Genomic DNA, 10,966 nt, shown 5'->3' on the forward strand with positions numbered 1-10,966 from the left:
CTTCAAATTTTTCTTCTGCAGCTTCCTCACCTCTCAGCCTTCCTAGAATTGAAGAGAGTGAAGGTCTTGCTCTGGATTAGGCTTTGGCTTAAGGGAATATTGTGGCTGGTTTGATCTTCTATATGGACCACTAGAACACCCTCCATATCAGTAATAAGGCTGATGAGTTTTGATATATGCCTACATCAAAGAAACCATCACCATTACAAAGATATCTAATACTTGCATCACCCTCAGACTTCCCTTATGCCCCTTTGTAACCACAGGCAACCACTGATAAGCTATTTGTTACTGAGTATTAGTTTCCAATGTTGAGTTTCATTTTTTTGGTTTTTCAAAAAAATTTTTATCGAAACATATTTGATTTGCAATGTTGTGTTAGTTTCAGGTATACAGCAAAGGGGTTCAGTTTTACAGTATCTAACTATTCTTTTATAGATTATTTTCCATAACAGGTTAAGAATTTTATATTAATGGAATCACAAGGTGCATTCTCTTTTATGTCTGGCTCCTTTCATTGAACATAATGATTTTGAAAATCGCCTATTTTTTTTAAACTCATTTATCAGTTCTGTGTTTTATCCATCTTAGAAGGTCAAGAAACTTGCTGACAGACTAACAGAATGATCAAAATGTCCCACACCCAGGCTTTCTCACTGTCTATTGATTGATTGTCTTTTTAGGGCTGCAGCTACAGCATATGGAAGTTCCCAGGCTAGGGGTCAAATTGGAGCTATAGCCACCAGCCTACACCACAGCAATGCCAGACCCTAGTTACACCACAGCTCACGGCAATGCGGGATCCTTAACCCACTGAGCGAGGCCAGGGATGGAACCTTGGTCCTCATGGATGCTAGTCAGGTTAATTACCACTGAGCCACAACAGAAACTCCTGCTCATCCATCTTATTACGTGTAGCAATGGTTTCCTCCTTAGGAGTTCCCACTGTGGCTCAGTGGTAATGAACCTGACTAATATCCACGAGGACCAGGGTTTGATCCCTGGCCTCACTCAGCGGGTTAAGGATTCTGCTGTGAGCTGTGGTATAGGTCATAGACTCAGCTTGGATCTGGCATTGCTGGGGCTGTGGCATAGGTCGGCAGCTGCAGCTCCAATTCGACCCCTAGCCCGGGAATTTCCATATGCTGCAGGTACAGCCCTAAAAAGCAAAAAAAAAAAAAAAAAAAAAAAAAGTTTGCTCCCTTTAAAAAATTAAACAATTTTAACAGTTTTATTGAGGTATAATTGACATACAATAAACTGCATATATTTAACATATACTCTTTGATGTTTTGACCTATGAATATGTACCACAAAACCATCACATTTATCAAAACAATGAAAACATCCACCTTTTCCCCAAAGTTTTCTTGTCCCCCTTCATAATCCTGCCCTCTGCTTTCTCTCTGTCCCCACCTCCAGGCAACTACTGATCTTGCTCTAACTACAGACTCAACTACATTTTCTAGAATGTTATATAACAGGATTGTATAGTATGGGCTCCTTTTTATCTGGCTTCTTATTTGGAGATTTGCCTATGTAGGTACGTGTTCACTCTTTTTTTATTGCCGAGTACTATTCCATTGAATAGATCATAATTTGATTTATTCCCTCATCATGGTGGAAGTTTGGTCTGGTTCCATTTCTTGGCTATTGTAAAGAAAGCTGCTATGAACATTTGAGTGCGAGTCTTTGTGTGAATGAATATTATAATTTTTCTTGAGTAAATACCTAAAAGCGGAATGGTGTGGTCACATTAGGTGTATGTTGAATTTTTAAAGAAACCATCAAACTGTTTTTCAAAGTGGCTGTACCTTTTTACACTCCCACCAGCAGTGTGAGAGTTCCAGGTTCTCCACATCCTCACCAGCACTTAGTGTGGTCCTTCTTCAGTGTAATATTCCAGTGGGTGGGCAGTGGTGTCTCATCGTGGTTTTAATGACTGATGACTGACATGTTAATCATCTTATCATGTGTTTACTGGCCATCCAGATACCTTCTTTCATGACATGTTTATTCAAGCCATTAAGAGATATTAATAATTCTTTACGCTGAGTGAGCATATAACAATGTTAAAAGTACATCCTTGCCTGGGATCTGTCTTCCCTCTCAGATGAGCAGGGCATTGGTCAGTGTGCCCATTTTACAGGGAAACTCACTGAGGTTCTGACAGGTGGGGAGTGATGGAGGCAGGACTCCTTCTCCAGCCCAGAGAGATCTGGGTGGAGTCATTCCCAGGCAGCCTCCACATCACCTGGCTGTGACCTAGTGGAGTTTACCTGCTTTGGGTCTATCTAATCTTCTCTTTTCCCTGTGGATCCCTCCTTCCCATTTTGATTTATTGTACAAACATAACACTGTTCACAGAATAAACAACAAAAGGAGAAACAATAGTACTTACTGGACTTTGGAACCAAAGACACCTGAGTAAATCTTATAATCTGCAGGGACCAGTTTCCCCGAAACTCTCAAATGGGCCGCAGTCCTGCCTGCGCTCTCATTTTAGGCAGATTGGATGGACCCTCTTCTGGAGCCTCACCCTGAATCAAGCCAAGAACTGGCGCTCTGGGTTTGTATTTGCTTCTAATTCAGACTGTAGGTGATACTTCGAAGTCACCGCTAGCCTCGGTCTTGTAGAGATGCTCGATGCTCCGATGCTCCCGGATCCACGTCTAACCCCAGGCCTGCCCGCCCTTCCAGCAGCAGCGGAGCTCCGGGCGGCCTCCGTTAGTGCCGACAGCGCCACCCAGCGGCTTATACGGGACAGCGGGGGATTAAGGGAGGGATGATTTGGGTGCAGAGCTGGTGGGGAGAGCCGCGATTTGGTGGGGATTGTAAGGTCGGGTGGAAACCACCCCAGGCAGGGAGGGGTCTTCTCTTCGTGGAGGACGGACGGCGGTACGCATGCCAGCTGGAGCCACATCTGTTGCCTCTGCTTTCGTAACTTCAGTTTTTCTCCCTCTCCCATCAGGAAGTGAGGTCTGTAGTGGGACCCGCCCGTCCGTGCCTGTCACAAGCACGGGGGCGCCTTGGGAACTCCTTCCTCTTTTTGATTCACCGCCTCTGTTTTCTGGGCACCCAGCTGTTGTGGCCGATTGATCCAAAATTGATCCAAGGCGCAGCGGAGGGAATCCAGACGCAGCTGAGCCTGGTGTGAGAGTCTTGCCCTAGGAAACATGCGGCGGGAGAGGGCTCACGCTTGGAAACAGAGCCTCCTGCATTGGCTTGCACCCTCCAAGCTCTGCTGGCTCGGCTTTCTCCAGCCTCACCTCTAACTGCTCGCTGCCCAGGCAGGTGGGCTCGCTGCCCCCCCCCCCAAAACATTCCCGTGATTTCCCATCAGCATGTCCCCCTGAAGGCGGCTCCCTCAGCCTCACCTGGCCTGAAACCCGCACATTCACACAGGCTCTGCCTGCTCCCTGGGCCTTCCTGACATTTAACAGAACCTCCTGCCGCCCGAGCTCCAGGCCAAAAGCTCCTGTTGGACGTATGGACACAGTTTGTTAATTATCCTAATGTTTTTCTAATTAGAAGGGTAATACGTGTGCCCTTTTATACAAAACATTTAAAGAAAAAGACCACCCACTAAACTACTACCCTGATATAACTACTATTAATCTTTATTTTTTTTCCTGTGAAAGTACATGTGCTTTACAAACATAAGATCGTATAAATGAACCATCATGCAAAAGTTATGCTTCTGGGAAAAAGTTATGCTTTTGAAACTAGTTATTGAGATTCCAGAAAGCATGAACTCCTACTCACTCTTCAAAGCCCAGTCTGTCACTCTCATCTGAAAGACTATGATTCCTACAGGCAATGTTAACTGCTATCTCCACTAGGTGTCTCTGACACCTTAACCATTCTTTTATTCCCATAATTATTATCTTGTATTTGACTGTTGGTTTATGCATATGATTTCCTCACTTGAGCAGAACTCCTTGAGGCTGATGACCCCATCTGACAGATTTTTGTATTCCCACCTAAAAGAGAAATTCTTCTGACACTTGTTAAAATGGTAAGAAAAACTAATACAACATTGTAAATCAACTATACTTAAATTTAAGCAATGAAAAAAAAAAAAAAGGCAAGAAAGCCTCTATGGAAGACTATTGCAAAGAGGTCAACTGTGGGTGGCAGCAGGAGAGAGACTGGGCTCAACTCCTAGGAGAACAAGGATGAGTGAGGATTTCTAGACAAGGAGCCGGGTGGAGTCAGTGGCTGGAAATTACTAAGAGGAGACATCAAGGGGTGGTGGTGGGGGGCATATTCTTCCTGAAGTGATCTAGCCAGGTTCTTGCTAAAGGGCAGGACAAGGACTTAGCAAGGATGGGGCCTGAGGAGCTTGATCAGATATTCAGGTGATCTGTCATCAAGGGTGGGGGGATTCTTGCTAAACTGGGTCAGGCAGTCTGAAGACAGGGAGGGGGCCAAGGTGGGGACCTGGGTGGGAGGAGGACTCCGAGAAGCCTGATTATAAAGTTCAGTCAAGGAGAGAGTCTTTGTCACAAAACACATACACTGAGTATGTATATTCTGAAGTAAGTATCATGCACATAATTAAAAGAAGCCATTGCATCTTTTTTGGGGGGGCTGCACCCATGGCATGCAGAAGTTCCCAGGCCAGGGATCAAACCCGAGCTGCAGCAGTAACCTGAGCCAGAGCAGTGACTATAGTGAATCCTTAACCACTAGGATACCAGGGAACTCCAAGTCTCTGCATTTTTTTTTTTTTTTTTTTTTTTTTGGCCACTGCATCTTTTAAGCTATCCTCTAAAAGAGCAAAACCCATAATTTCCTCACTAGAGTTTGTAGCCTCAGAAAGAAGGAGTTTGGCGCTATGCATCATACCACCCTTTATGCCAAAAGCCTTTGATAGAGCAGCGAAGCTTTATAAAGACACCCCCACCCAGCCTGGCTTCTATCCTGGTATCTCAACACCCCCTCATTATTTATTCAACAAGCATTTACTGAACACCTAGTATGTGACAGATACTGTAATAAGTACAGAGAATGGGACAGTGATCAGAACAGATCCCTACCTTTTTTGGGGCTTACATTTTACTGGGGGGAAACCAGATGATAAGCCAAATAAATAAGTGAAACACTTACTATATCAGGTGGAGGAATAAAAAGAAAAGCAAGGAAGGGACAGGGACAGTCCTACCCCTAGACAGGGCAAGAGGGACCCTGCCCTAAGTCCCACAACGTAGGAACCTGCCCTGGCCTCCTCCAGCATGAGGAGTTTGCCAGGCAAGGGGATGCACCCTGGGATCCTGAACTCCCTTTTTAGACCGCACGCTCGTTACCCAGAATCTCAAAAGTTCCTGCCCAAACAGCAGAGTCCACGTCCAGGGCTTGCATGGATTTCCCTGGGGTCTGACCTTAGTGGGCAGAATGGGACACGGGTATGTGTGCCCCAAGCCCATGGTGTGATCAGGAGGTGGCCACTTGCTGGGGACACAGCTGGGATGCTCATGTGTGTGGTGAGGTTCTTGAGGTGCTGGGTAGAAGTCAGGGTGGGAGGAGGAAGAAGGGGCTATATTTGGGGGCCCACCATTTTGCTCTTGCTCCAGGCTCTACAGATGTTAGGGGCTGTCCTGGGAAGTGAGGATAGGGACTTGTATGTGTGTGTGTGGGGGGGGGGGTATCACTGCAATTTTATTTTATTATTTTATTTTAAATTTTTGGCTATGCCCACAGCACGTGGAAGTTCCTGGGCCAGGGATCGAACCTGCACCTTAGCAGCAACCCAAACCACTTTGGTGACAATGCCAGGTCCTTAACCTGCTGAGCCACATGGGAACTCCCAGTGCAGTTTTAGATAAGATGGTCAGAAAAGCATCATGAAGATGACATTTTACTGAAGACCTGAGGAAGATGGGAAGAGGTGATGTGAACATCTGTGGAAGAGCATTCCAGACAGAAGAAAAAAGCAAATGCAAAGGCCCTGAGGTGGGCACGTGCCTGACATGATCAGGAAAAGACACCCAGGCCCAAAAGGAGGTGCCAGATTTGTGTTTGTACAAAACCTAAGAGACCCTCCAGAAGGGTCATATTGAAGAAATGAAGGGGCCAGCTCTGCCCTCATCCTGGTGACCCGGGACTGCGCCTCCTCAGGCCAGGATTTCCCCAAACCTGTTTTTAAGTTTTTTCCCCCAGTTCCCTGGAGGCCCTCTCCTTATCACCTCCACCTTCCTGTTTTCCTCTCCCATCTGGCCCCCGTGATCTCCCGAAGGTCTCCCCACATGTCTGCCCGTCCTCAGGGACAGCCGGGTGTCAGATGTGGCCGCAGATGTGGGGCTGAGAGGGGGGCCGCCGGGGCTGAGGAAGGAAAGACTCAGAGGTCAGAGGCCTGACCTGGTCTCAGCTGAGGGGAACGTGCATTTATGCAGATAAGAGGAAAAGGAAAAAGAAAGCCTCTTTGGGGGGTGGGGAGGGACCGGTCCTGAGATTTTGAGCCAGCAAGGAGCCTGGATCTCAGATTTTCAGCTGGTGTCATCTTAGCTTTGCTGTCACTTGTCTGAGCACCTTCCATTCCCCCAACCCCCACCCCCTTGCCTCTGGGGGCCCTTCCCACCCTCCCAGGCTGGCAGTGCTGCTCATCTTGGGTGCTGTGCAGGTCCTGGCTGGTGAGGGGGGGCACTCTACCCTGTGCTTCAGAGCCCCTGCCCTTTGTTTGGTTGCCCTGATTACTGCTGGTCCAAGAGCTGACCTCTCTTGGTGGAGGACCAGCACCGGGCCAGCCCTGCGGTGACTGTTCAGAGTCTTAGATTAGCAAGTGATTGGGTGGGAAGTGAACCCCGAAAGAGGCTCCTGGGACAGTTCTGTATTTCTAATGGTGGAGGAGGCACCATGAGGGGGACCCTTGTTGGGCTGAAAATGAGGACAGGACTTGGACTTGGCCGGCATTTTCCATGCAGTGTCTGGAGGCCCAGGAGGGTGGTGCCTGCTGCCTGATTGGCAGGGAGGAGCCAGGCAGCTGGGGGAGCCCTTCACCCAGGTTGAGGAAATGCTTTAGAGACAAAGAGCTCAAATGTAGCAGGAGGTCCTCGACTTGGGAGGTGGGCAGGAGGCAGGACAAGGGCGCCATGTCCATCACAGATGGACTGAGGCTCAGAGGGGTGACTTGACTTGTTCAAATCCCTAGGTGAATAAAGAAAACATATATCCACCCTAGATGCATCTTAGTAAAACTGCCAAAAACCAAAGACAAAGACTCCTAAGTTGCCAGAGGGAGAAAAAATAAGAGGTGAACACAGCAGTCATAATAGAATACAGAAGGTAATAAAATATTTTCAAAGTGCTGAAAGAAAATACCTGCCAATCTAGAGTTCTGTACAGGGCAATTTTTATTTTTTTTTAATTAATTATTTTTTAATTTATTTTTGGTCTTTTTGCCTATTCTAGGGCCCCACCCAAGCCATATGGAGGTTCCCAGCTAGGGGTCTAATTAGAGCTGTAGCCACCGGCCTACTCCATAGCCACAGCAACGCAGGATTCGGGCCATGTCTGTGACCTACACCACAGCTCATGGCAACGTCAGATCCTTAACCCACTGAGCGAGGCCAGGGATCGAACCTGCAACCTCATGGTTCCTAGTCGGATTCATTAACCACTGAGCCATGACGGGAACTCCTGTACAGGGCACTTTTTAAAGGAATCAGAGCAAAAATGAAAACATCTTCAGATAAGTAAAACCAGAGGAATTTTTGAATATTAAACCCATGTAAGGAATTCTACAGGCAGACAGTGAACCAACCTCAGATGGAAGGACTGAGCTGCAAGAACAAATACCCAAGCAAGTGAGTGGATATGTACATAAACAAAATGAACACACACTGTATAAAACAACAAAGAAGTTCCCGTTGTGGCTCAGAGGTAACAAAACTGACTAGTACTCATGAGGAATCGGGTTTGATCCCTAGCCTCAGTTAGTGGGTTAAGGATCTGGCGTTGCTGTGAGCTGTGATGTAGGTTGCAGGTGCAGCTCAGATCCTGAGTTGCTGTGGCTGTGGTGTAGGCTGGCAGCTGCAGCTCTGATTTGACCCCTGGACTGGGAACTTCCATATGCCACAGGTGTGCCCCCGCCCAAAGAAATAATTTGTGGGCCTCGAAAGGAAACCTGAAAAAAAAAAAAAAAGACATATATAATAAAAGCATACCAGCTGGGGGGGGGTAAGTGGAATTAAAGTGTTATAGATAGTTATATTGTCTGTGATGGAGATAAACATAGGGTTCAGCTTTAGACTTTGATAAGAAGCTAACTCTGTGGAGTTCCCTGGTGGTCTAGTGGCTAGGATTCGTGCTTTCCCCACCACGGCCCAGGTTCAGTCCCTGATGGGAGAAGTGAGATCGTATGTCAAGCCACTGAATGCAGTGGTAGAAAAAAGTTAACTCTGCCTGCTGTGATTTCTAGGGCAATCATGATAAAAACAGGGCTTATTAGTCGAAGGTGGCAGAGGGGGGAAAAAAGAATGATAAAATTAATCAAGCCAACTGAGGTCAAGAAAAGAGAGAAAAACAGGGAGTTCCCGTCATGGCTCAGTGGTTAACCAATCCGACTAGGAACCATGAGGTTGCAGCTTCGATCTCTGACCTCACTCATTGGGTTGAGGATCTGGCATTGCTGTGAGCTGTAGTGTAGGTCGCAGATGTGGCTCAGATCTGGCATTCTGTGGCTGTGCCTCAGGCTGTCGGCTACAGCTCTGATTAACCCTTGGCCTGAGAACCTCCATATGCCATAGGTGCGGCCCTAAAAAGGCACACACACACACACACAAAATAGAGAGAGAAACACAGAGCTGCTAAGACAAAAGAGAAACCACAAAAGAAGTGATAGATGTAAACTCAAATATTGTGTTAATCACATTAGATGTGAATATGCTAAATGCTCCTGTTAACAAAGGTTTCCAGAGGATATAAATCAGTTCCATGTAGACAGGACAGAAAGAAACTAACCTGCCCAAGGCTCCCTCCCAGGGAGTGGGGGGAAGGGGTGGTGGATGGTTTGCAGCCTGCTTCCTAGTTCTGCGATCTTCCAGCCCAACCGGGTCCAATCAAACCCAATCCCTTTATACTGAGCAGCCCCCCTGTCAGATTTTGGAACGTACAGTTGAGTAAAAACAAGGCTTCTATCCTTACGGCCTTTTCCTAAATGAGGAGCCAGTACATTTTGGCACGAATTCTTGGATACAGGCTTTTCTAGGGGTTTGTGGCCACAGCACGACTTCCAGGTGGCGGAGGTGGGGATAGTGACGATTTTGAGGCCGTGGCTGAGAAAGCCCGGGCCTGTGAGCCCCAACGTCCCTCCAAGGTGGGGTGGAGACCTCGTGATCACAGAGGGGAGGGTGGGAGGAGGCACTTTCCTCAATGGAAATTCATCAATGCTTTTGTCCGCCGCACTTATCAACGTTGCTATTTCAGTGAGTAGCGGTGGAGCCTGCACCCGGCTCCCGCCAGACGCTGGGGGTGGGGGTGCAGGGCGGCGATCCGGCGGGGTCCTCTCTGTCGTCAGAAAACATGAGCTCACGCCAGGGTTTCTGCAGGTCACCGAGATAGCACCGGCTCTCTGGAGACAGGCGTGACCCCCAGGTCGGCTCCTAGTCATTGAACTAAGTGGGCCCAGATAAGGGCCGGATAATGGTAGCCAGACTCCCACGGCCTGGGCAGGCCTCCTCCAGGGCCCCGGGCCGAGAGAGAGCAGGTCAGGGAGGGGCGGCGGGGAGGAGCCTCCGGGGGCTCCGGCCCTATCCCGGGTACGAGCCCTGCCTCCAGGACAAACAGTTATTAGGACAAACGCGTATGCTGGGAAGACCCTGGCCACAGTAACTCCGGGAAAAATACCAAACTGGCAGTACTTCCTTCCCTGGACTTTTTCTTGTTTCATCAAATTTGCTGTATCTGTTGGCAGCGTTTAGAGTGTGGGGAAGGTAGACGTGCTTTCAGGGCCCCAGTGTGGATGGGGGGGTGGGATGAAGGTGGGGGGTGGGGGTGGGGGGACAGGTTTAATCCGAACGGTGGTTTCAGGAAAAGCCCAGGTCAGTTGCTCAAACTCTGTGCTCTCCGACACTGAATCAGCTCCGAGGCGGCTCCATCTCACCAAGCCTTCCTGGGACTTAAGCCACAACCACCTCAAAGATAAAATGATAACATGACACCTGTGTAATTGGGGTGGGAGATGGTCACAGCGCCCTGCGAGTCTCTTCCGGGGTTGCCACACCGCACCTGGGAGGGGAGGAGGGGGGTTAGGGCCGGGAGGACCTCAGGGCTCATCCCCTCCCAGGCGTGCACCTGGCCAGTTCCCCTGTTCCGGTGGATTAGGGAACCTTTCCTTCCTATGCCCAGAGCAGCCCCCAAGGAGCCTCCATCGAAGGACTGGAGCCCCTGAGCGGCATGCAGCAATGTTACCCCAATTCTCAGAGGGCCGCTGAGGCCCAGGGACCCAGCCTGTCTGTCGAGGTCGGCGCAGCCGAACGCTTTCTCCGCATCACAAGCCTCCCGGGTCTTCCCTCTAGGAAAAAAACTGAAAGAAATAATTCGAGGTATCATTGCTTACGGTGCTGCACCTCCGGTATCTTGCCTGTAGACGGTCTCCAACTGCAAAGGAAAGCTGAAGCTTCGGCAGAAGGAAATCCCAAGCCGGTTACCAAGAGTGGAGAAACCGGATGCCCATGACTGGAACGCTAGCGACATCTACCGGACTATGCGGGCGCTGCATGTGAGCCGGGCAACCAGTTGCCCTTTCGTTCCAATACAATTGAATATGTAAAAAATTTAAACGCAAGCAATTCACGTTATTTATGAATATATGCACACGCAGACAAAGTGTAAAATATGCTTGCAAATTACAAGCGTAACTTCAAGACAGAAGTTACTTCTGCTGAGGGTAGAGATGGAGAGTGTGGTTAAGGGTTTTAGCTCTATCAATAATTTGTTTTTCCCTTTAAAGAAATCTGAAGCCAAT

The 10,966-nt window shown here is 48.4% G+C and overlaps 1 protein-coding gene across 2 annotated transcripts; it reads right to left on the minus strand.

Annotated features, from left to right (window-relative positions):
• Positions 1-1,212: 1,212 nt before the first annotated feature.
• LOC106508068 (uncharacterized) lies at positions 1,213-10,638 on the minus strand. 2 transcript variants are annotated; one of them, XM_084997690.1, is made up of 4 exons: positions 10,559-10,638; positions 8,962-10,227; positions 3,378-3,478; positions 1,213-3,167 (listed from the first exon to the last, which is right to left on the minus strand). In XM_084997690.1, the coding sequence occupies exons 2-4, from the start codon at positions 9,887-9,889 to the stop codon at positions 2,775-2,777; spliced, it is 1,422 nt and encodes a 473-aa protein (XP_084853816.1). In that variant the 5' UTR covers positions 9,890-10,227; positions 10,559-10,638; the 3' UTR covers positions 1,213-2,774. The 2 variants fall into 2 exon arrangements, 1 of the variants encoding a protein (XP_084853816.1); XR_014828376.1 differs by lacking the exon at positions 3,378-3,478.
• Positions 10,639-10,966: the final 328 nt, after the last annotated feature.

This window comes from Sus scrofa, chromosome 14 (assembly GCF_054392235.1).
Source record: "Sus scrofa isolate SSC_HxYL_T2T_F1_AM1 chromosome 14, Sscrofa_HxYL_maternal_Yorkshire_Landrace_v2.0, whole genome shotgun sequence".
In the NCBI taxonomy this organism is placed as follows: domain Eukaryota; kingdom Metazoa; phylum Chordata; class Mammalia; order Artiodactyla; family Suidae; genus Sus; species Sus scrofa.

What these genes read in the sequence shown, in the direction of transcription:
- LOC106508068 (XM_084997690.1), bottom strand. Translation starts at nt 9,889, where the DNA reads ATGAAACAAGAAAAAGTCCAGGGAAGGAAGTACTGCCAGTTTGGTATT. An exon ending in TGGGAGGGAGCCTTGGGCAG is followed by an intron (nt 3,479 to 8,961) that starts GTTAGTTTCTTT and finishes TACGTCCAACAG; the next exon opens with GAGCTTTTGGCCTGGAGCTC. An exon ending in ATGTGCGGGTTTCAGGCCAG is followed by an intron (nt 3,168 to 3,377) that starts GTGAGGCTGAGG and finishes CATGTTTCCTAG; the next exon opens with GGCAAGACTCTCACACCAGG.